The sequence below is a fragment of the Pseudophryne corroboree genome, chromosome 1, assembly GCF_028390025.1.
Source record: "Pseudophryne corroboree isolate aPseCor3 chromosome 1, aPseCor3.hap2, whole genome shotgun sequence".
NCBI lineage: Eukaryota > Metazoa > Chordata > Amphibia > Anura > Myobatrachidae > Pseudophryne > Pseudophryne corroboree.
In genome coordinates, this window is record NC_086444.1 from 313,190,228 (window position 1) to 313,216,243 (window position 26,016).

The 26,016-nt window shown below is 47.7% G+C and overlaps 2 protein-coding genes across 25 annotated transcripts in view; both read left to right on the forward strand.

Moving 5' to 3' along the window:
- Positions 1 to 1,523: 1,523 nt before the first annotated feature.
- The window catches only part of LOC134935425 (uncharacterized), a 31,187-nt gene continuing 6,694 nt past the window's right edge, over positions 1,524 to 26,016 (forward strand). The window contains exons 1-2 of the mRNA XM_063930519.1: positions 1,524 to 1,931; positions 2,011 to 2,468. Of these exons, the coding sequence (XP_063786589.1) occupies positions 1,524 to 1,931; positions 2,011 to 2,468 (866 nt within the window). The remainder of the gene's footprint in view (positions 1,932 to 2,010; positions 2,469 to 26,016) is intronic.
- PITPNM2 (phosphatidylinositol transfer protein membrane associated 2) overlaps positions 6,085 to 26,016 on the forward strand; it is a 545,353-nt gene continuing 525,421 nt past the window's right edge. For 10 of the 24 annotated variants that reach the window (XM_063964522.1, XM_063964521.1, XM_063964524.1 and 7 more), the window contains exon 1: positions 14,126 to 14,501. The gene's annotated coding sequence lies outside the window, so the exon portion shown is untranslated. Of the gene's footprint in view, positions 6,294 to 14,122; positions 14,502 to 26,016 lie in introns of those variants that run through there. The other 14 variants (XM_063964534.1, XM_063964535.1, XM_063964538.1 and 11 more) reach the window with 8 other exon arrangements.

Here is a 26,016-nt window from a genome sequence, read left to right on the forward strand (position 1 = left end):
CTTGCTGGGCCTTGTAGTTCCACAACAAAAGACAATATTCTCTTCTTTAAACACATGACTATCAGCCTCCCATCCACCGCCCACGGATGGGGGGGACAGCCTCGGGCTTCACCCCTGGTCCTTGGGTGCCTGGAGGGGGGGTGACCCCTTGATTTAAGGGGTCCCCACTCCTAAAGGGAACCCCGGCCAGGGGTGACTAGTTGGGGGGGTAATGCCACGGCCGCAGGGACCTCCATAAATGGTCCCCCGGCTGTGGCATTATGTCCCTGGCTAGTGGAGCCCGGTGCTGGTTTTAAAAATATGGGGGACCCCTACATCTTTTGTCCCCCGTATTTTTGGAACCAGGCCCGGACTAAGAGCCCGGTGCTGGTTGTCGAAATACGGGGAACCTCTGTCCATTTTTTTCCCAGTATTTTAACAACCAGGACTGGCTCAAAGAGCCCGAGGCTGGTTATACTTAGGAGGGGGGACCCCACGCATTTTTTTTTTGAACTTTTTTAACACATTCAGACCCTTCTCCATTAAGTTAATGGAATCCCTGGACAACAAAATTGCATTCATGTCCTCCTCCCACTCCCTTCCCATACAGTAATTGTTATTGTTTCTATAAAAATGTACAATATATTACAAGTATGATGAGCAGGCAGGCCTGGAGATGCAAATTAGTGGCGGAGGGCTGGGTCAGTTGATGGTGGGCGACTTCGTAAGCCATTGGTGGTGGCAGCAGGCATTGGCTCATAGGCAGTAGTGGGCATTGGCTCGGCGGCGGTAGGGGTCATCTGCAGGATTCGTCGAACATTATGGCTGTAGTGCCTCACCAGCCACTGACCTCACCGCACGCCACTGGTAAAAAGTGGACTCTTGCCTGTCGTGATGTATAAAATGGGGACAATTGCCTGCAGTAATGTATAAAATGGACATTCTGCCCTGATGTATAAAATGGGGACACGTGCCTGCCATAATGTGTAAAAAGGGGGACACTTGCCTGCAGTAATGTATAAAATGTGGACTCTTGCCTGCCATAATGTGTAAAATGCGGACTCTTGCCTGCCGTAATGTGGGGATTTCATGTATCAAGGGCATTGCGGAGTGTGGCTTAATATGGTGCAGGGGGCATTACTGTGTGGGGCTTAAGATGGTTGAATTTTTATTTCCCTATGGTGGGCGTGATCTGTTGGTACACGGTCAAATACTGGGGTTTGAGGTAGTTTTTTCAGATGAGGCACGCCCATTAAAATGAGGCCAGCACATTCAAATAATGAGGACACGAACCCTTGCCGGGGGGGATGCTGGCGACACATTAAGGGATGCATTTTTGGGGTAGATAGATACATATATATATATATATATATATATATAGAGAGAGCGAGAGAGATAGATATAGATATATAGAGATAGATATATAGAGATAGATAGATAGATAGATAGATAGATAGATAGATATATAAATAGTATTTTTAGGCTTTTTGTATGTGACGGTTGTATTTTGTCGGCTAATTGTGTTATTTTATTTTCAACCAGCAATGTCATCTGCGGAGTACCGCCAATTCTGGTCAGGATTCATTGATCTGTACCGTCAGAACGAGTGCCTGTGGCGTGTCAGGAGCCCGGACTATGCCAACAGAATCAAGCGGAATCGGGCATATCAGCAGCTTATTGAGTACAGTAGAGGCAAAAACTCTGATGTTGATGTCGATTGGGTGAAGAAAAAAATTTCAAATTTCCGAACAGTGTTCGTGAAGGAACGCAAGAAGGTGCAAGATTCACAGCGATCCGGAGCCGGGACTGATGAGGTCTATAAACCGACGCTGTGGTACTATGACCAAATTCAGTTCATTATAGAGCAAGAGGCGCGGGTAAGGTCACGGGACGCTCTAGATCCAGAGTCTCCAGTTCTTGTCGAAGAGGAGGCCCAGGAGAGTCTGGATCTGGTAAGTACACACACATTTGTTTCATATGCCACCCACCAATTTTGACATAGACCTAATTTTTGTTTTTCTTATATTGCAGGATGCTACCCCGGAGCTGGAGGTGGAGCCTACCACAGGCCAAGGGGCAGAAGTGGAGGAGCCGGTAGCGGAGCCGGTAGCGGAGCCGGTGGCACCCCCACAGGCGCGCCCAGGAAGACCGAGGCGCACGGCAAGGAGGACCACTTCTGCAGCCTATAGCACCCCCTCTGGCTCCCAGCAGTTTTTTCAACGCGCTGAGGAGGTTTTGCATAGGCCCCCGGATGCCGAACAACAATTTGGCAATTTTATTGCATCGGAAATGCGCCTGATGACGGATGATCAAAAATTCATCGTCCAACGGTTAGTCAATGAGATTGTCTCACGTGGCAGGCGCCAAACACTGGTGTCGGCGTGTGAGATAGTGCCAACTGACCCTTGGTATCACCCAAATTTGTCCCGTCCCCCCTTCCCAAACAACCCCCCCATGGAGCATGCGCCGGTAAACCCCCCTCAGCAACCGTACTTTTTTCCGTCGGGAGCCACACAGCCCAGCCCCTCCCTCCAATCTAGCACCTCGTCCAGTGGCATGTACTCTGACATGCAGAGTACACAGTCCTCTGTGCTGGGCGACCCACGCTTTTTTCATTTATAATTAGTTTTTTGGACCCGGTTTTTTAGTTTTGTTAGAAAAATCTGCTGGTGACCTTATCCTACGCTCTTGCTCAAAGTGAACTGTATTGAGGTCATTAGTACTGCAGCGTCGGTTTTGTGTCCTCACTGTCCCGGACTACGGATCGTTGTAAAGACTGCACTTCTTGTGTTCCTTCCAGACTGTTTGGAAATTTGATGATGTTCTTCACCCAAGGCAAAATTGCACTGTTTACCTCTACTGTACTCGGATATGCCCGTTTCCTGTTCTGTTGGCATAGTCCCTGTCCAAAGGCACTCGTTCTCATGGTACAGCTTATGAATCCTGGCCAGAGTTGGCGTTGGCATTTAATATTTTTATAAATTTTACGAAAAAACAAACTGTGTGGTGTATTTTTTTTAAAAAAGGTAAAGGGGTTTATATTGTGTTATCGGCAGGTAGTAAAAACTACATGTCCCAGCAAGCCTCCCCACATGCTGGTACTTGGAGAACCACAAGTACCAGCATGTAGAGAATTAAAAGGCCTGCTGGTACCTATAGTTCCACAACAAAAGAAATACCCCAAGAAAGACAAAACACACACACCGTGAAGGTAAAAGTTTATTGACACACACACTAACACACTCGCACATACTTACCTAGTGTCCCACGCAGCCCCTCGGTCCTCTTGTCCATGTAGAATCCATAGGTTCACTGGAAAAAAATGTCAACAAAAATCAGCCACAGAGCAGAAATGCACTGTTTTAAAAATGGCTGACAGTCGAAAAAGACACTCCCCCCAACCCTGTAATGCCATCCCACTATTATAATGAGATAGTCAAAATCTCACATAAGCCGAAATCTCACATAAGCCAAAATCTCACATAAGCCAAAATCTTAAGCACACAAACACAGATCTCAAGAAAAGTTAGTCAAAATCTGTCCTATCTGGCCTCCGGGGAGTTCAAGGGAAATCTCAAGAAAAAATAGGACATAGCAAGGATCTCACCGTGTGTACACACCTTTAGACCGGGCTGCCGCATCCTCCAAGGCTTGATGTACTTCCCTCCAAATCCTCCTGAGGCGACACATGGGAGAAAAAGAAGAACTAGACTGTTGTGAAGGAGTGAAAGTATTAAATTTAGGATGAATACTGGAAACACACAAGAAAGGAGACATAGAAGTTGAAGAATGTTCAGAATTATTATACGCAAATTCTGCAAAGGGTAGGTGGTCAAGTCAATCATCCTGGTATTTAGAGATATAACATCGTTGATATTGATATTGATCCAACGATTGTTTAACCCATTCTGTCTGACCATTGGACAGTGGCTGATACCCTGACGAGAGACTGATATTGATCCCCAGTTCCGCACAAAAAAATCTCCAGAAACGGGCTACGAATTGAGAGCCTCTATCCAAGACAATGTCTTGTGGTAGGTCATGAATACGGAATATGTGTTGAATGAACAATGAGGCAAGGTCCTTAGCATTAGGCAGTTTAGACAGGGGAATGAAATGAGCCATTTTACTAAAATGATCAATTACTACCCAGATGACCGAGCATTTGGAAGATCTTGGCAGGTCCACAATAAAATCCACTGACAAATGGGTCCATGGCTTGGAGGGTACAGACAGAGGAAGTAATTGTCCAGAAGGTCAAGAACATGAGGAGACTTGTTTTTGGCACAGGCATGACAGGCCCTAACAAACTCCTGAACATCTATCTTGATGGTTGGTCACCATACTGAGCCAGAGAGAAGGTGCAAAGTCTTATTAACCCCTGGATGTCCTGAGGTCTTGTTGGAATGGAACTCAGATAACACGACTGATCTGAGTTTCTCTGGAATGAACAGAAGTCCTGAAGGAGTCTCAGATAGGGCCTGTGTCTGTGCTGACTAGACTTGAGAGGCAAGATTCATGGTTAGACCAACAAGAATGCATCCTGGGGTAAGAATCGGCTCCGGACGCTTAGGGACTTCATGGTAAGACAGAAAACTCAGGGATAAAGCATCAGCTTTGAGGTTTTTGGAGCCGGCCTATAGGTAATTACCCACACTCCCTTCCTCCATCCCTACATTCCTCCTTCCCTGTGACCCCCACACCCACTCTCCCTATCTCTCTCCCTCTTACAACACATCCTCCCTCTTCCCTCCGTCCCGACAGTTACACCAAATCTGACATCACAAAGGCTGTTTGTGATTTAAGTCTGCAACATGATCAGATTACCAAACAATGGCTAAAGGGGGGTACTCACGGAGCGACATTCTAAGCAATCTGACTAGATTGCTTAGAATTTCAGCATTATCGCTCCGTGTGTACTCCCTACAGCGATAGCAATGCGCAGCCCCGCGCATCGCTATCGCTGCTGCTAGATTGGCCTGCATGCACGTCTCCCCCCGCACGCTCAGCACACATCGCGCTGTGCTGAGCGGCGGGAGAGATGTGTGCTGAGCGGTTCGCTCAGCACACATCTCTCCTGCATCAGCCCGTCTATATGGGCCTTTACACAGTAAAGCTGTGACATCACAATGGCAGTTTACAGAGACCAATTTATTGCCATCCCTCAGCATACTGCCCCTCTACTGCTCACACTGCCCTCATCAATTCTCATCTCACTGCTCTCCCCCCTACAGTTTACTACCCCACTACTGATCACACTGCTTCCATCAAACTCACACTGCTCCATCACCCCCACGGGTCACTGCCCCCCTACTGCTCTCACAGCCCTACTTACACCACACACTGCTCCCCTCAGGCCTCACATGCCCTATACACACACACACACACACACACACACACACACACACACACAACATGATTCATCCCCAACACACACACACACACACAGACCCCTTCACCCCTTCACTCCCATAGACTGATTACCTTACAAGCAGCAAAGTAGTTCTCTCTGGTGGGCCGAGGATCTGCCTCACATGCTTAGTGGGAAATCTGCCACTGGCATTTTTATAGTGTAAGCCTGTCACTAGGGATGGCCATCGACCATCGATGATTCAAAATAATCGATGATTCAAAATCATGGATGGTCTATGGCCGATGTTGAATACTTTTACCATTGATGTGGGAGAACCAGATGGTTTTCTGCCATCGATGGTTCAGTGCTACTGAATTATTTTTTTTTTCTGAAAGTGTCAGGGCACGGAGCTTAGCCCCACCCCCTGACACCCACTAAGGCATGCACCCGGACCCTGATTGGCCTGCATTTTATTACAAAGCAATGCAGGGATGACCATCAATGGGTAAAACCATTGATGGATCCCTTGCAGGTAGTTTTACACCATCAATGTTATCCATCAATGGTATCATTGATGGGGACCATTGATGGATAACCCACCGATGGCCATCCCTACCTGTCAGTCACATGATTGTAACACCCCGTTATTTGAGGTAATATGCTGACACTGTAAATTTCCAGCAGCCTCGGCAGCTGCTTAAGAGGTCAGGAGACGGTCACATGGCCAGTGTGAGGGGTGAGGCCAGTGACAGTTGGAGGGGAGCAGTTGGTCAGATATGTGAGGGAAACGGCTCACGCTCAGTGGAGTCTTACCTCAGGAACAAATGGGCCCCTGCTGGCTGAGGTAGTGAGATGAGCCGCTCCAGCGCTGTATGTGAGGAAACAGATGAAGGCCATGGAACAGGTATTTGTTCCAGCCCTCTGCTCCACACTTAACTGCTCTGTCACAGTCACTGATTTGGTAAGAGAAATCAAGCCCCTGCTTATCCCGGCTATATTACTGAATCAGTGGCTAGCCTTCAACTCCGCCCCAGGGACTGACTGTAAATGTGGCTCAGCTCCACCACAGATTGTTATAAAAATACAAGTTCCCCATAGATGTCTCTGACATATAATACCCCTTTCACATTGCAAAAATAACCCGGTATCGACCCGGAAATATGGGTCAGTGTGTGATGTGAAAGGGCCCCATGAGAATTCCTGGGGCGCCTGACCCGGTAAATTCAACGCGGGTAATAAGAAGGGTTATTCCCGGGTTGAATACCAGGTCAGTGGCAGCTTAAACGGATTTCACCTGGTTACTACATAGGGAAAGGCGGCGCGGAGATGAGCTCATCTCCCAGCGCCGCCTCCACCCCCACTGCCGGCTCCGTTCCCCCCCACTATGGCAACTGACCTGGCATATTGCTGGGTCGGAAAGCCAGAGCAGAGGTTCCAATGCCGGATCCCGGGAAGGACCCGTTTCCAATACCCGAGTGGGATCCGGCACTGGAGATCTGAAAGGGGTATAAGTGGTACTACAGCACAGCCTTAAGCTCCGTTCCTGCTGCTGGCTATAGGGGGTTATTCCGAGTTGATCGCTAGCTGAAAATGTTCGCTGCGCAGCGATGAGGCTAAAAAATGGCACTTCTGCGAATGCGTATGCGGCGCAATGCGCACGCGCAACGTATTTTCACAACGGCAGATGTAGTTTCACACAAGGTCTAGCGAAGCTTTTCAGGCGCACTGCTGACCGCAGAGTGATTGACATGAAGTGGGTGTTTCTGGGTGTCAACTGACCGTTTTCAGGGAGTGTTCGTTAAAACGCAGACATGGCTGGGCGAACGCAGGGCGTGTTCGTGACGTCAAAACAGGAACTGAACAGTCTGAAGTCATCGCAAGCGCTGAGTAGGTCTGAAACTACTCTGAAACTGCACAAAATTATTTTGTAGCCGCTGCGCGATCCTTTCGTTCGCACTTCTGCTAAGCTAAAATACACTCCCAGTGGGAGGCGGCATAGCGTTTGCAGGGCTGCTAAAAACAGCTAGCGAGCGAACAACTCAGAATGACCCCCACAGAACACAGTTCTTCTCAGCTCTTTGAGGTAAGTGTATGGTACCCACACTTATCATGTGGGAATAACGCTTCGTGCTTCCCCTCTTTACGGAGGCAAAGCAGGACGCAGCAGTGCCGAGATATATCTTCAATGGAAAATATTGGCTGCCGAAGTGGGGGAGTGAAAACTCCCCCTCCGGCGATCGCTGTCAGTTCCCTACAGCACAACAGCAGCTGTGTATCTCCCCCAGCCGGCTCCAGTGAGCGAGTGAGTTCTCACAACTCACACGAGATCTCACATGCAGCCTGGAGCCATCAGCAGCTGCAGCCAGGGACAACGCTGTCCCTGGCTGTGGTGTATGGCCAACAACACCCGCAGCTGTCGAAAACGATAGCTGCAGGTGTTGGAACAGATAGCAGCACCGATAATGACAGGGGTGCATAGCGCCCCTGTCACTCAGCACACACCGCCGCTGTCATGCATGGGGGAGAATCGGTATCAGTGCACATAGGTGGGTGAAAAGTGGTATCAGTGCACACAGGGCCGGCTCCAAGCCTACTAGCACCCTGTGCGAGAAAATGTAAAAGCGCCCCCCAACCCCTATGCGCGCTTCGGGAAAAGTGGGTGTGGCCTCCTGGGAAAGTGGGTGTGGCCTCGTAACTTCATATTATTAAACTATAAATAAATATATTTTTTCACACCCCCTCTATGCACACAATTAGCAGCCTTATGCAGAACAGCCACAGTAGTGTTCCTTACACACAATGTCTCCAGTGTAGTGCCAGCTACACATGACATGCCCCGCAGCAGTGCCAGCAACACATGACATGCCCCGCAGCAGTGCCAGCTACACATGACATGCCCCGCAGCAGTGTCAGCTACACATGACATGCCCCGCAGCAGTGCCAGCTACACATGACATGCCCCTCAACAGTGCCAGCTACACACAATAGACCCCCAGCAGTGCCAGCTACACATGATAGTGTTCACGTTTTAGGGCAGGGTGCTGATCACAAGGAGGGCACATTTTTAAGTAAGGAGGGCAAAATGATGTACATACTGTAATGCTTGGTGCTCCTCCACCCACATGCTGAAGCAGGGACAGTGCGCGCCGAAGGCGCGCAGCAAAAATTTAGGGCCGTTGATTCGTGGGGAAGGTGCATGACCACAGAGTAGTGGCAATTCGCATTACACCACATAGTAGTGCAGCTAATACACATTGCACCAGGTAGAACCTCCTATACACTTTGCGCCAGGCAGAGCACGTTAGACACTTTGCGCCAGGCAGAGCACGATAGACACTTTGCGCCAGGCAGAGCACGATAGACACTTTGCGCCAGGCAGCGCACGATAGACACTTTGCGCCAGGCAGCGCACGATAGACACATTGCCTAGCCACAGACGCCTAGTAGATACACTACATGATATGCCCCCCAGCAGTGCCAGCTACACGTGACATGCCCCCCAGCAATGCCAGCTACACGTGACATACCCCCCAGCAGTGCCAGCTACACGTGACATGCCCCCCAGCAGTGCCAGATACATAAATGGCCACACAGTGCAGATATGCCCCCAGTGCCAGATACATAAATGCCCCCACAATGCCAGATACATAAATGACCACACAATGCCAGATACATAAGTGCCCCCACAGTGCCAGATGCATCAACAGGGCCGAAACTAGGGGGGGGCTAGGGGGGCAGGCGACCTGGGCGCCGGATTGGAGGGGGCGCCGAGACCCCCTAACACCCGCCGCGGCACTTTTATAACGTTGAAACCCCCTTCTCCCGAGTGCCCAGCTCGGGGGGCGGGGTTTCGCGGAATGACGCGATTGCGTCGTGACGTCACGGCGCAAACGCGTCATTCCACGAAACCCCGCCGGAGGAGGGAGAAGGGGGAGCCACGCAGACCGGACGAGGAGGGAGAGGCGGCTGAAGAGCGGCGAGAACCGCTTCAAATGTAAGTCAGCCCCTCTCCCTTCCTCTCTCTCTCTCTCCCTCCACCACCGTCCTGCCGCAATGTGTAAAATGGGGACCTGTGCCTGCCGCAATGTGTAAAATGGGGACACTTTTTCCTGCCGCAATGTGTAAAATGGGGACCTGTGCCTGCCGCAATGTGTAAAATGGGGACACTTTTTCCTGCCGCAATGTGTAAAATGGTGACACTTTTTCCTGCCGCAATGTGTAAAATGGGGACACTTGCCAGCGTACTGTGTAAAATGGGGACACGTGCCTGCCGCAATGTGTCAAATGGGGACACTTTTTCCTGCCGCAATGTGTAAAATGGGGACACTTGCCAGCGTACTGTGTAAAATGGGGACACGTGCCTGCCGCAATGTGTAAAATGGGGACACTTTTTCCTGCCGCAATGTGTAAAATGGGGACACCTGTCTGCCGCAATGTGTAAAATGGGGTCACCTGTCTGCCGCAATGTGTAAAATGGGGACACTTTTTCCTGCCGCAATGTGTAAAATGGGGACACCTGTCTGCCGCAATGTGTAAAATGGGGTCACCTGTCTGCCGCAATGTGTAAAATGGGGAATGGGGACACTTGCCTGTCGTACTGTGTAAAATGGGGACACTTTTTCCTGGATATGAAATTCATGTTAGAAAAGGCAATTTTTCAGGTAAAAAAGTTCTGAAAGAGATATATATATATATATATATATATATATATATATATATATATATATAATATTTTTATTCATGTATTTATTTATTTTAATTCTTTTTATTATTATTTTTATTTATTTATTGTAAAAGAATTTTTTTTTATTGCCGGGGGGGGGGGGGGGGGTCAAATGACTACCTTGCCCCGGGTGACAAAAATCCTAGTTTCGGCCCTGGCATCAATGACCCCACAGTGCCAGATACATAAGTGCCAGATACATAAATGCCCCCAGTGCCACAAAACATAAATGCCCCCACAGTGCCAGATAAATAAATGCCCGCCGTGCCACAAACCATAAAAGCCCCCACAGTGCAGATATGCCCCCACAGTGCCAGATACATAAATGCCCCCAGTGCCAGAAACATAAATGCCCCCACAGTGCAGATATGCCCCCACAGTGCCAGAAAAATAATGCCCCCACAGTGCAGATATGCCCCCACAGTGCCAGAAAAATAATGCCCCCACAGTGCAGATATGCCCCCACAGTGCCAGAAAAATAATGCCCCCACAGTGCAGATATGCCCCCACAGTGCCAGAAAAATAATGCCCCCACAGTGCAGATATGCCCCCACAGTGCCAGAAAAATAATGCCCACAGTGCAGATATGCCCCCACAGTGCCAGAAAAATAATGCCCCCACAGTGCCAGAAAAATAATGCCCCCACAGTGCAGATATGCCCCCACAGTGCCAGAAAAATAATGCCCCCACAGTGCCAGAAACATAATGCCCCCACAGTGCAGATATGCCCCCACAGTGCCAGAAAAATAATGCCCCCACAGTGCAGATATGCCCCCACAGTGCCAGAAAAATAATGCCCCCACAGTGCAGATATGCCCCCACAGTGCCAGAAAAACAATGCCCCCACAGTGCAGATATGCCCCCACAGTGCCAGAAAAATAATGCCCCCACAGTGCCAGAAAAATAAACGGCCCCACACAGTGCCAGACAGATTTTAACTTACCTGTCTGTCACTGACACTGCGGTGCTGCTGGGAGCCGGGAATACTGCTGTGGGCGGGCCGCGGACGGAGGAACAAAACTGTGTGCGCGCTATGCACGCTGCGCGGCGCCGGCGTCCAACGTCAGACGCCGGCGCCGCACAGCGCGCTGCATAGCGCGCACACAAGCGGCCGGGAGTCGGAGTCGGACACACAGAGGCTGGCTCCAGGCAGGAAAATGGCGGCCGCAGCGTGCGGCGCCCTGTAAGAGTGGCGCCCCGCGCGGCCGCTCTAGTCGAACATGCCTGGAGCCGGCCCTGAGTGCACATACGTGGGTGAGAAGCGGTATCAGTGCACATAACGTGGGGGAGAAGCGGTATCAGGGCACATAACATGAGGGAGAAGCGGTATCAGTGGACATACAGTAATGTGGGGGAGAAGCGGTATCAGTGCACATAACATGGGGGAGAAGCGGTATCAGTGCACATAGAGTGGGGGAGAAGTGGTATCAGTGCACATAACATGGGGGAGAAGCGATATTAGTGCACATAACGTGGAGGGTTTTGCCCAACTGCTAACAAAATTGCTGCTGCGATCAACTCAGAATTAGGCCCATAGGGGGTAATTCCAAGTTGATCGCAGCAGGACATTTTTTAGTAGTTGGGCAAAACCATGTACACTGCACGGGGCAGATATAACATTTGCAGAGAGAGTTAGATTTGGGTGGGTTATTTTGTTTCTGTGCAGGGTAAATACTGGTTGCTTTACTTTTACACTGTAAATTAGATTGCAGATTTAACTCACCACACCCAAATCTATCTCTCTCTGCACATGTTATATCTGCCTCCCCTGCAGTGCACATGGTTTTGCCCAACTGCTAACAAAAATCCTGCTGCGATCAACTCAGAATTACCCCCAATAAACTTCCTCTTATAGCAGATATATGCGCCATGTGGGGGAATGTAATAGGGTGTGAAAATCAGGAAGTGAGAGATTTGGTGAGCGTTCTCCTGTGTTTTTTTTTTAAAGTAGCAATAATTTGCACCAGATTGATTTTGCCATGTAAAGGATTGCCACATTTTGTGCACAACCAGGCCCGGCGCTACCCGCTCAGCAAAGGGAAGCAGTGCAGGTAGGCGCCAGGGAGGAGAGGCGCTTTCCCTGCACTGCATCCCCGCTGCTGCGCCGTCCTGTTCCCCCTGCTGCCAGATGCTGTGCCTATCACTGTATGACAGGCAGCGGCGCCGGCAGATTAAAGCCTCCTCTCCTCTCCCTTTGACATTCTCTACGGTAACAGTTGTCCTCCCCCAGGCGGCGCTGCCATACGCTACCCATTGTTTTCTCCCCGGGCCTCCCCTCGCTGGAATTACACTTGCTCCGCCTCTTTTCCACCGCGGCCACTCAGACATCCCGAGCTGTGGCATGTGCGCATGCACATGAAAATAGCAAAGGGGGAGCGCGGCATCAGCGACGCTGAGACCTGAGTTGCCGTGGCGGAGCAAGTGTAATACCAGCAAGGGGAAGCCCGGGGAGGAGCAGGAGGGTGGGTGTAGGAAGCAGTGGGAGGGTGGGTGTGTAGTGAGCATGTAAGGTACAGGAAGGGAAGGTGCCGGTGGGTGTAGCGAGCAGAGGGAGGATGTCAGGAGCAGAGAGTGTGGGTGTAGGTAGCAAAGATAAACACTTACTACTTACGGGCGGGCCGCGGGCACCAGCCATGGACACACACACACTAACCGCGTTGGCAGCATTTCAAACGTAGCGCTGGCCGCCAGCCAGTCAGAACTGGCAGTCCGGCAGCCAATCAGGGGCAGCGGCTACTGCCGCTTCCCTGATTGGCTACCGGTCTGCCAGCTCTGATTGGCTGGCGGCCGGCGCTACGTTTGAAATGCCGCCAGCGTGGTCAGTATGTGTGTGTCCATAGCTGATGTAACTCCCTCGCTGACAGCCGGGCAGTGCTGAGCTATAGTGCTCAGCGCTGTCCGGCAAAACTGCGCATGCGCACTCTAATCCCGTGAATCCCGGGATTGGAGGCTCCAATCCCGGGATTCAAATCCCGGCATTTTTGGGTCCAAATCCCGGGATCCCGCCGATCCCGATCCCGGGATTGGCCTCCCTACTGCGTAATGTGTAAAATGGGGACTCTCGTCTGCGTAATGTGTAAAATGGGGACACTTGCCTGCCGTACTGTGTAAAATGGGGACTCTCACCTGCATAATGTGTAAAATGGGGACACTTGCCTGCCGTACTGTGTAAAATGGGGACTCGCGCCTGCGTAATGTGTAAAATGGGGACTCTTGCCTGCCGTACTGTGTAAAATGGGGACACTTGCCTGCTGTACTGTGTAAAATGGGGACTCTTGCCTGACGTAATGTGTAAAATGGGGACTTTTGATGTTTGTTTTTTTTCCCCTGTGGTGGCTGTGATGATATCAGATGAGACCACGCCCATTTTAATGAGACCACGCCCATATCAATGAGGCCATGCCCCCTTGCCGGGAGCGCGCCCATGCTTTTTATTTTTATAGCTATGGGGGGGGGGGGGGCGCTTTTTTATGTAAGGGGGGGGGGGGCGCATTTTGAAATCTCGCACTGGGAGCCAAATTGGCTAGAGACAGCCCTGGACCAAATCCTTTTATTCAACGGCGCTGTCCCTTTGTAAAGTATGGGAGGGCGCAAATTGTAGTTTGCAGGGGGGCGCCGAACACCCTAGCACCGGCCCTGCGCACAGCATCTATTCACCGCTGCTCTGAACTAAGCAGAGCAGCACGTGATAGGGAGCCTACCAACTGCATTCCCAAGGCCCCCCCCCCCCCCCCCCAGCCCGCGGGAGGGAAAGCAGAACAGACCCAAAAGAAAAGACCTGTCCCACAAATATCGGGACGATTGGCAGGTATGATACCCCGTTCTCTCGACTTCTCCTATGACGATAAGTTTAAGATAAATTTTTATATTTCTTTTATGTAACAGAACTAAATAGTAGGTAGATTATATATCGTTACCATATATGAGTTAAAAGGAGATAGCTTATTTTGTAGTATATCATGTTGCAGCCTCGTTTTGTCGCCAATAGGTGATGAGCTGACAGAAGCAGTCACTGCAGTACCAGGTTTCGCTCAGTAGATGTCGCTGTAACTCCATCCATCCCGCCCATGTGCTCCGCACCCCTCCCTGCCTCAGTGAGGGAATGTGATGCAGACTCCGTGTCAGCACTGTGGGCCAGGCTTCCTATTCATACCGAAGCTGTCAAACCAGTCCCCAGTGCCCGAATAAACCGCGCTTCCTCTCCCCAAAACACGGCGGCAAGGGGTTAGGTAGCCGGGGACTGCCATTGCTTTGCAATGCGAGCCTTTTCCGGCAGGAGGAAGCGTGCACTGCTGGAAGACGGCGCTGTGTAGCTGGTGCTGCGGGATGGGGTGCACGGATCTCCCGGGGGTGCCCACACCGTGTGTCCACTGAGCGCCCTGCACGGTGTAGGCCTGTGTGTTGCTTGCTAGGACGGGCAGGAGCGGTTCCCGCTGGCAGAGCGAGGTAGGTGCATCACTGCCCGCACACCGTGCACGTACCCTGCTGCTGCGCCGCCGTGTACCCACTGCACCGGGCACCCTCCCCTCACTCCCGTGCATGTACACAGCATCCATGGCACCATGTCTGGTACAGACCTTTCCATCTGTGGTGTGACATGATGCAGCATGCCTGTCACAGGGGCTGCTGTGGTAGTGCAGCCATGTCTGCCACAGACTCCTCTCCAGTGTGTGTCATCACTACATGCCATGCAGTGTTATCATTTAGCACCATCATGAATAATGTTATATAGCCTCCCCTATGTAGGAATCCAATCCATATGTGTCATGAGATGCATCCCTGACAGAGATTGTGGTATGGGGATTCAGAGATGTACATTTAATTCATTCTCCATGGATCTGGGGGCCGGCATTCCCTAGTATGTACACATCAGACAATAAAATGAGGATTTTCAGTATGTACTGCTAATAATGCAGGATATGTATGTATGTCCCTTCACATCCTCATTGGTGGCATCTGTGGTGTTAGCTGTGCCCCTGGTGTATTTATGTCTATAATCCACATTTCAAGATTTTGTGTAGTTTAAAATAATAAGCAGAGGTGCCCAGTATTTTTCTTTGTGATTTGTAAGTGAGAGAGAACCTTTATCGTCTTTATCAAATCTTTTTTTATTTGCATTTTTTTTATTGCTTTAATTAAAAATAGAGCATTGCATTGTGATTTGTCATAGAGAGAATATTCTTGTATCCTTGCTCTTGTTGTTGACTAACAATTCATCTTTTCCTTCAAAGTATACTGTGTGTGAAGATTTTCCATGTCACCTAGACTAAAGCTTTGGCCACTTGATGCTGCTGCCAGGCACTTACTGACCTGCTTTATTTCATTGTGTAATATTTTCCTTTGTGGTTTTAATGTGTTCATAATTTACAACAAAATGAAACAAGAAGATTGCTTACATAGTTAAGGAGTCAGAGCTGTGACCCTCACTCTCTTGCTGGGTATGAGCAGAATGTTGTATACTGTGTTACTGGAGAAAGGAAGCAAGTTATGTCATGTTAAGTACATATACTGCATCCAAATGACTGGCTCCAAAATATGTTTGTTTTTGCTTGTTTTGTGGATGGCTGGTAGCTCAGTGTATTTGCTCATCAGACTAAAAGTAGGTTGAAGCTTGTAAATTATATATTTACTTTAAATAAGGTATAATATATATAATGTTTCCCATTTTGCATTACGTTGGATTTGTGTTAGCCATTAAACAATGGGTAAGATTGTCAACAGTCTGGATATCCAATTTGGTAAATATGGGCGGTAGCCACTTATGGTTGGTCTATAGAGCCATTCAGTTCTGTACATTTTCTTAATCTGAGGGTCTGACAGGCAATATTTATTGGGTGTGTAGTCTGCAATCAATATGTTTTCATAATATGTGGATCTCACAAAATATGTCCCGCTCCACTTCATTTGTTGAGATCATGGGATGTACAAATTCTATTGATTGCACAGGTATGCAGTAGGCTGGCTTTTCCTGGCAGATTTTACATACTGGGGATGTTCACAGTGGCCAAATAGCTTGTAAAATTGAGATTGTATGGGTTTGTTTTATTAACATATATTCTTCATACAGCAACATCATATTTCACACTGTTTTACAGCTAGGCATCAATCTCTAGATCAGTGGTTCTCAATTTTCCACCTGAGAACCCCCTGGCAGTCTATTTGTGTTCTCTTGGTCCTCAATATTTACATATAATTGATATTAGATAAAATATTTAGGTGTTGCACTATATAAAAGCAATAAATGTGCTATAAATAAGAATTAGAAAAAAAGAAATAATAGAATGAATTTTACATATGTATAGTTGACAATAAAACTATAGTACACGTATGCTTTCTTTTACAAGGATACAGGGATAGAGCGTCATTTCTGTGATGCATGGGGCTAGAGATCCCTAGGATGTTGCTTTCCCAGTTTGTTGTATTATCACCTGGATGCCTCGCCTTGCCATTACAGAAAAGTTATTCGGAATATCACATGGAGTATTCCAGGTAATACTGGTACTAGTACTCCAGGTTGAGAATCGCTGCTCCTGAGTAACCTTTCCTTCCTTGTTACATAGGCTGTGTGTGTAAAACTCCACCCAAAACAGAGATGGCCATCGAGGTGTTTACCATCGATGGTTACCATAGATTGTGAATTGGTAAGTAACCATAAATGGTTGCGATCTATTCAATGGCTGTCCATTGATGGTTTCACCAACTGATGGTCATCCCGATTCTTTCAATGACTTGCCCATGGGCCAATCAAAACATTGGGCGTGGCTTTGCAAGTGTTGGGGGATGAGCTATGCTCTGTGTCTTGGCACCTTGTAAAAAAAATATTGGGTGATTCTGTACATTGATGGTGAAAAACCATCTGGTTCTCACCCATCGATGGCAAAAGTACTCAATATCGTCCACAAACCATCAATGATTTGAAATAGTTGATTGTCATCCCTAACCCACCCATGACCCATGCAAGATTAAAAAACAAAAAAACAAACACAAAACCCATTAGGCTCTGTTACAGCAAGTGGCACCCCTAGACAACTGCCTTAAGAGCCTAGTGGGAAGTCCACCCTTGCTTTTAGGCAAAAGTTCAACTATCATTGCATCTGCGCAACTTCTGAAATGACCGAGAACTCGCGCTTTTGTGGGATAGGAGGCAAGCTGAGTCCACTCCCTCTTAACAAAACTGTCACTAAAAATGTGTCCTCTACAACCCTTTTACTTAAGTAATTTCAGCAAAATCCATGCTCTGTAAAACTAGGACTACTTGCATTTTTGATTACATAAGTAACTTTTGCTGCCAAATTCTTGACCTGATGTTGTCATAGAAACATAGAATTTGACGGCAGATAAGAACCACTTGGCCCATCTAGTCTGCCCCTTTTTTTTATCCTTTAGGCCAGGGCTGGCCAAACCGGTCCTCGAGATCTACCAACAGTTCATGTTTTCCAGGCCTCCTGGAGATCTGTAGAATTGTCAGTTAGGAATGAATGCAGCACATCTTAATTAGTAATGACTACACCTGTGCACCAGCTAGGTGGTCTGGAAAATGTGAACTGTTGGTAGATCTCGAGGACCGGTTTGGCCAGCCCTGCTTTAGGCAATTTCAACCCTTTTTGAACCTTAATTCCTTGTAAGGCTATTTTTATGCCTATACCAAGCATGTTTAAATTGCTCTACGGTCTTAGCCTCTACCACCTCTGATGGGAGGCTATTCCACTTATCCACTACCCTTTCTGTGAAGTAATTTTTCCTTAAATTTCCCCTGAACCTCCCCCCCCCCCCCCCCCCCCTCCAGTCTCAGTGTATGTCCTCAAGTTCTAATACTTCTCTTCCTTTGAAGAATGTTTCCCTCCTGAACTTTAAGACCCTTGATATATTTGAAAGTGTCTATCATGTCCCCCCTTTCCCTTTTCTCCTCCAAACTATACATGTTAAGATCTTTTAGCCTTTCCGGGTAAGTTTTGTGATGTAGGCCATGCGCCATTTTAGTTGCCCTTCTTTGTACGCTCTCTAATGTATTTATATCCTTCTGGAGATATGGTCTCCAGAACTGGACACAGTATTCCAGATGGGGCCGTACCAATGACCTATACAGTGGCATTATCACTTCTTTTTTCCTGCTACTGATTCCTCTCCCTATGCAACCAAGCATCTGACTTGCCTTTCTCATTGCTTTGTTGCATTGCTTTCCTGCCTTCAAGTCACTTGAAATAGTGACTCCTAAATCCCTTTCCTCCTCAGTAGTTTCTACTATAGTACCCTTGATACTATATTTAGCCTTTGGGTTTTTGAGACCCAAGTGCATGATTGTGCATTTTTTTAGCAATAAACTGTAGTTGCCACGTTCTTGACCATTTCTCAAGCCTACCTAGGTCATCAATCATTTGTTTTACCTAGTGTTTGAAGATCAGCCCATACCACTTCAGTTATATAACCCAGTGGACACTAGTAGAAAATATCTACACATCAAGTTTCAATTAATTGATTAGGACCCTTAGTAATGATGGTCTGTAGATTGGGGGGAATATATAAGTTCATGAATTGATCTGTTGTTCATCGAATCATGGTTGTTTAATTGAATATTTTAATTTTTTGTTCTGTGCTGCAGCATATATATGTAAGAATTGAGCTTTTTTAAAAATAAATCATATGTAATTTTTATTGATATATTGATGTGGTCTCCATTGATTGGTGCAGACAGCGCCCCTCTTTATTTGCAAGGGGTTTTCTCCTATGCAAATTAGTGTGTTTTTTGGTGGAATATAAGGAATACAATTATCCTTATAATTGGGGCGGCAGCCTGCACCATCATTTAACCTCCATTTCTCGGTCAGTACCAGCGCTTGGGAGTGTACACCCTTGTTCACACAGTAGGTGGGACAGGAGTGTATACATTTGGTATTCCACTTATCCACTACCCTTTCTGTGAAGTAATTTTTCCTTAAATTTCCCCTGAACCTCCCCCCCCCCCCCCCCCCCTCCAGTCTCAGTGTATGTCCTCAAGTTCTAATACTTCTCTTCCTTTGAAGAATGTTTCCCTCCTGAACTTTAAGACCCTTGATATATTTGAAAGTGTCTATCATGTCCCCCCTTTCCCTTTTCTCCTCCAAACTATACATGTTAAGATCTTTTAGCCTTTCCGGGTAAGTTTTGTGATGTAGGCCATGCGCCATTTTAGTTGCCCTTCTTTGTACGCTCTCTAATGTATTTATATCCTTCTGGAGATATGGTCTCCAGAACTGGACACAGTATTCCAGATGGGGCCGTACCAATGACCTATACAGTGGCATTATCACTTCTTTTTTCCTGCTACTGATTCCTCTCCCTATGCAACCAAGCATCTGACTTGCCTTTCTCATTGCTTTGTTGCATTGCTTTCCTGCCTTCAAGTCACTTGAAATAGTGACTCCTAAATCCCTTTCCTCCTCAGTAGTTTCTACTATAGTACCCTTGATACTATATTTAGCCTTTGGGTTTTTGAGACCCAAGTGCATGATTGTGCATTTTTTAGCAATAAACTGTAGTTGCCACGTTCTTGACCATTTCTCAAGCCTACCTAGGTCATCAATCATTTGTTTTACCCCTCCTGTTGTGTCTACCCTGTTGCATATCTTTGTATCATCTGCAAAAAGGCATACTTTCCCTTCAATACCATTTGGAATGTCATCAACAAAGATATTAAAGAGAACTGGACCAAATACAGATTCCTGGGGTACTCCTCTGGTAACATTTCCCTCCATAGATTGCACTCCATTTACTACAACTGTCTGTTTCCTATCCTGCAACCAGGTTCTTATCCATTTAACTGTTTTAGAATCCACCCCCACACTTTCAAGTTTATTTAGCAGTCTGCGATGTGGGACAGTGTCAAATGCCTTACTAAAGTCTAGATATGCTACATCTACAGCTCCCCCTTGTTCTATCAAAAATTGTTTGGCATGATCTCCCACCAGTAAATCCATGCTGTTTTGGATCCTGTAAGTTGTTTGATTTAAGATATTCCACAACTCTTTCTTTGAATAGTTTTTCCATTACTTTCCCTACTACTGATGTAAGGCTTACTGGTCTGTAGTTACTTGCTTCTTCCTTGCTTACACTGTTGTGCAGTGGAACTACATTTGCTCTTTTCCAGTCCTCTGGAATGGAACCTGTATTTAGTGACTGGTTAAATCATTCTGTTAAAGGTGTAACCAGCACAACTTTTAGCTCTTTTTGTATCCTTGGGTGTATCCCATCTAGCCCCATTGATTTATCCACTTTTAGTTTTGAAAGTTCTGTTAGGACCTTCTCCTCTGTAAATGTACTTTCATCTACCTTATTTTTATGACTGTCCTTGCAACTTAACTGTGGCCCTTCCCCTTCTCCTTCAGTAGAAAATACTTGTTTAGGTGATCTGCTACTGCCTTGTCTCCCTCCACCAAATGCTCAATCTCTGTCTTAAGTCTTATTATTCCTCCATTTGATTTTCTCCTTTCACTTATATACTTAAAAAAAGTTTTGCTCCCTTTATCTACTGACTGGGCCATTTTCTCCTCAGCTTCTGCCGTTGCACGTCTGATCACTTTCTTAGTATCCTTCCCTCTGTCAAGATACACCTCTTTGTCGTTATTATTTGGAGTCTGTGTGTATTTCCTTAAAGCCATCTTTTTTGCTTTCACACTAGTTGATACTTCTTTTGTGAACCACACTGGCTTCCTTTCTAAGTTCTGTTGCACTTAGTATTGCACTTTTCAGTTTTCCTACCTCTCCTGCACTCCTTCCAAGTTCCTCCAGTCCGCCAATGAATCACTTAAACATCTCCCCATTTTTGCAAAGTCAGCATTTCTAAAATCCAACACCTTTGTTTTTATGTGACAGGAGTTGGATTCTGTCTTTATATTAAACCATACTGCTTGATGATCACTGGATTCCAGGTACTCGCCCACATATATGTCAGAGTACATGCTACAATAATATGTACTCCTAACAATGAGAATTTTTTGACCCCTTTTCAGTGTTGCCTTGTGCACCATAGACATGTGCACATAACGCCCACTCACCATCAGAAGAACGTGCGTTGGTACTTTGTCCTCCACACCTACTTCAATGTAGCTATGTATTTTAAGTAAAATATGTTTTCTCTAACGTCCTAGTGGATGCTGGGGACTCCGTCAGGACCATGGGGAATAGCGGCTCCGCAGGAGACAGGGCACAAAAGCAAGCTTTTAGGATCACATGGTGTGTACTGGCTCCTCCCCCCATGACCCTCCTCCAAGCCTCAGTTAGGTTTTTGTGCCCGGCCGAGAAGGGTGCAATCTAGGTGGCTCTCTTAAAGAGTTACTTAGAAAAAGTTTTTAGGTTCTTTATTTTCAGTGAGTCCTGCTGGCAACAGGCTCACTGCATCGAGGGACTTAGGGGAGAGATTTTCAACTCACCTGCGTGCAGGATGGATTGGATTCTTAGGCTACTGGACATAGCTCCAGAGGGAGTCGGAACACAGGGCTCGCCCTGGGGTTCGTCCCGGAGCCGCGCCGCCGACCCCCCTTGCAGACGCTGAAGATGAAGAGGTCCGGAACCAGGCGGCAGAAGACTCTCAGTCTTCATCAGGTAGCGCACAGCACTGCAGCTGTGCGCCATTGTTGTCAGCACACTTCACACAGCGGTCACGGAGGGTGCAGGGCGCTGGGGGGGGGGCGCCCTGGGCAGCAATGTATAATACCTGTATGGCGAAAAATACATCACATATAGCCCTTGAGGCTATATGGATGTATTTAACCCCTGCCAGATATCTAAAACTCCGGAGAAGAAGCCCGCCGAAAAGGGGGCGGGGCCTATTCTCCTCAGCACACAGCGCCATTTTCCCTCACAGAAAGGCTGGTGGGAAGGCTCCCATGATCTCCCCTGCACTGCACTACAGAAACAGGGTTAAAACAGAGAGGGGGGGCACTGATTTGGCGATATGTATATATATTAAAATGCTATAAAAGGAACACTTATATAAAGGTTGTCCCTGGATAATTATAGCGTTTTGGTGTGTGCTGGCAAACTCTCCCTCTGTCTCCCCAAAGGGCTAGTGGGTCCTGTCCTCTATCAGAGCATTCCCTATGTGTGTGCTGTATGTCGGTACGTGTGTGTCGACATGTATGAGGAAAATATTGGTGAGGAGGCGGAGCAAATTGCCTGTAATGGTGATGTCACTCTCTAGGGAGTCGACACCGGAATGGATGGCTTATTTATGGAAATTACGTGACAATGTCAACACGCTGCAAGCCGGTTGACGACATGAGAGGGCCGGCGAACAAATTAGTATCTGTCCAGGCGTCTCAAACACCGTCAGGGGCTGTAAAATGCCCATTTACCTCAGTCGGTCGACACAGACCCAGACACGGACACTGATTTCAGTGTCGACGGTGAAGAAACAAACGTATTTTCTTTTAGGGCCACACGTTAAGGGCAATGAAGGAGGTGTTACATATTTCTGATACTCCAAGTACCACAAAAAAGGGTATTATGTGTGAGGTGAAAAAACTACCTGTAGTTTTTCCTGAATCAGATAAATTAAATGAAGTGTGTGATGATGCGTGGGTTTCCCCCGATAGAAAATTATTGGCGGTATACCCTTTCCCGCCAGAAGTTAAGGCGCGGTGGGAAACACCCCTCAGGGTTGATAAGGCGCTCACACGCTTATCAGAACAAGTGGCGGTACCATCTACGGATAGGGCCGTACTTAAGGAGCCAGCTGATAGGAGGCTGAAAAATATCCTAAAAAGTATACACACACATGCTGGTGTTATACTGCGACCAGCGATCGCCTCAGCCTGGATGTGCAGAGCTGAGGTGGCTTGGTCGGATTCCCTGACTAAAAATATTGATACCTTTGACAGGGACAGTATTTTATTGACTATAGAGCATTTAAAGGATGCATTTCTATATATGCGAGATGCGCAGAGGGATATTTGCACTCTGGCATCAAGAGTAAATGCGATGTCCATATCTGCAAGAAGATGTTTATGGACACGACAGTGGTCAGGTGATGCAGATTCCAAACGGCACAAAGATGTATTGCCGTATAAAGGGGAGGAGTTATTTGGGGTTGGTCCATGGGACCTGGTGGCCAGGGCAACTGCTGGAAAATCCACCGTTTTTTACCCTAAGTCACATCTCTGCAGAAAAAGACACCGTCTTTTCAGCCTCAGTCCTTTCGTCCCTATAAGAGTCATATCTGCCCAGGGATAGAGGAAAGGGAAGAAGACTGCAGCAGGCAGCCCATTCCCAGGAACAGAAGCCCTCCACCGCTTCTACCAAGTTCTCAGCATGACGCTGGGACCGTACAGGACCCCTGGATCCTACAAGTAGTATCCAAGGGGGTACAGATTGGAATGTCGAGAGGTTTCCCCCCTCGCAGGTTCCTGTAGTCTGCTGTACCAATGTCTCCCTCCGACAGGGAGGCAGTATTGAAAACAATTCACAAGCTGTATTCCCAGCAGGTGATAATAAAATTACCCCTCCGACAACAAGGAAAGGGGTATTACTCCACACTATATGGTGGTACTGAAGGCTAGGTGAGACCTATTCTAAATCTGAAAAATTTGAACACTTACAAGGGTTCAAATCCAGATGGAGTCACTCAGAGCAGTGATAGCAAAGAACAAGGGGACTATATGGTGTCCCGGGACATCAGGGATGCTTACCTCCATGTCCCAAAATTTGCCTTTTCTCACCAAGGGTACCTCAGGTTCGTGGTACAGAACTGTCACTATCAGTTTCAAGACGATGCCGTTGGATTGTCCAAGGCACCCCGGGTCCTTACCAAGGTAATGACCGAAAGGAGGATTCGTCTTCAAAGAAAATGGACGACCTCCTGATAAGAACAAGGTCCAGAGAACAGTTGGAGGTCGGAGTAGCACTATCTCAAGTAGTTCTACGACAGCACGGGTGGATTCTAAATATTCCAAAACCGCAGTTGTTCCGACGACACGTCTGCTGGTCCTAGGGATGATTCTGGACACAGTCCAGGAAAAGGTGTTTCTCCCAGAGGAGAAAGCCAGGGAGTTATCCGAGCTAATCGGGATCCTCCTAAAACCAGGAAAAGTGTCAGTGCATCATTGCACAAGAGTCCTGGTAAAAATGGTGGCTTATTACGAAGCGCTTCCATTCGGCAGATTTCACGCAAGAACTCTTCAGTGGGATCTGCTGGACAAATGGTCCGGATCGCATCTTCAGATGCATCAGCGGATAACCCTATATCCAAGGACAAGGGTGTCTCTCCTGTGGTGATTACAGAGTGCTCATCTTCTAGAGGGCCGCAGATTCGGCATTCAGGATTGGATGCTCGTGACCACGGAGGCCAGCCTGAGAGGCTGGGGAGCAGTCACACAAGGAGTGTGATCAAGTCTGGAGAATTCTCTCCACATAAATAAACTGGAGCTAAGAACAAATTTATAATGCTCTAAGCTTAGCAAGACCTCTGCTTCAAGGTCAGCCGGTATTGATCCAGTGGGATAACATCACGGCAGTCGCCCACGTAAACAGAAAGGGCGGCACAAGAAGCAGGAGGGCAGTGGCAAAACTGCAAGGATTTTTCGCTAGGCGGAAAATCATGTGATAGCACTGTCAGCAGTGTTCATTCCGGGAGTGGACGACTGGGAAGCAGACTTCCTCAGCAGGCACGACCTCCACCCGGGAGAGTGGGAACTTCATCGGGAAGTTTTCCGCATGATTGTGAACCGTTGGGAAAGACCAAAGGTGGACATGATGGCGTCCCGCCCGAACAAAAAATGGGACAGGTATTGCGCCAGGTCACGAGACCTTCAGGCGATAGCTGTGGACGTCCTGGTAACACCGTGGGTGTAACAGTCGGTGTATGTGTTCCCTCCTCTGCTTCTCATAACCAAGGTATTGAGAATTATAAGACATAGAGGAGTAAGAACTATACTCGTGGCTCCGGATTGGCCAAGAGGGACTTGGTAACCGGAACTTCAAGAGATGCTCACAGAGGACTAATGGCCTCGGGAGCTAAGAAGGGATTTGCTTTCAGCAAGTACCATGTCTGTTCCAAGAGGAACCGTGGCATCGGCCTTTAAGAAAGGACCTGCTCCAGCAGGGACCTTGTCTGTTCCAAGACTTACCGCGACTGCGTTTGACGGCATGGCGGTTTGAACGCCGGATCCTAAGGGAAAAGGCATTCCGGAAGAGGTCATACCTACCCTGGTCAAAGCCAGGAAGGAGGTGACCGCACAACGTTATCACCACATGTGGTAAAAATATGTTGCGTGGGTGAGGCCAGGAAGGCCCCACGAAAAAATTTCAACTAGGTCGATTTCTGCACTTCCTGCAAACAGGAGTGTCTATGAGCCTCAAATTGGGGTCCATTAAGGTTCAAGTTTCGGCCCTATAGATTTTCTTCCAGAAAGAATTGGCTTCAGTTCCTGAAGTCCAGACGTTTGTCAAGGGAGTATTGCATATACAGCCCTTGTGTGCCTCCAGTGGCACCGTGGGATCTCAACGTAGTGTTGGGATTCCTCAAATCATATTGGTTTGAACCACTCAAATCTGTGGATTTGAAATATCTCACATGGAAAGTGACCATGCTGTTGGCCCTGGCCTCGGCCAGGCGATTGTCAAAATTGGCGGCTTTGTCTTACAAAAGCCCATATTTGATTTTCCATTCGGACAGGGCAGAACTGCGGACTCGTCCCCAGTTTCTTCCTAAGGTGGTGTCAGCGTTTCACCTGAAACAACCTATTGTGGTGCCTGCGGCTACTAGGGACTTGGAGGACTCCAAGTTGCTAGACGTTGTCAGGGCCCTGAAAATATATATATATATATAATTCCAGGACGGCTGGAGTCAGAAAGTCTGACTTGCTGTTTATATTGTAGGCACCCAAAAAGCTGGGTGCTCCTGCTTCTAAGCAGACTATTGCTCGTTGGATTTGTAGTACAATTCAGCTTGCACATTCTGTGGCAGGCCTGCCACAGCCAAAATCTGTAA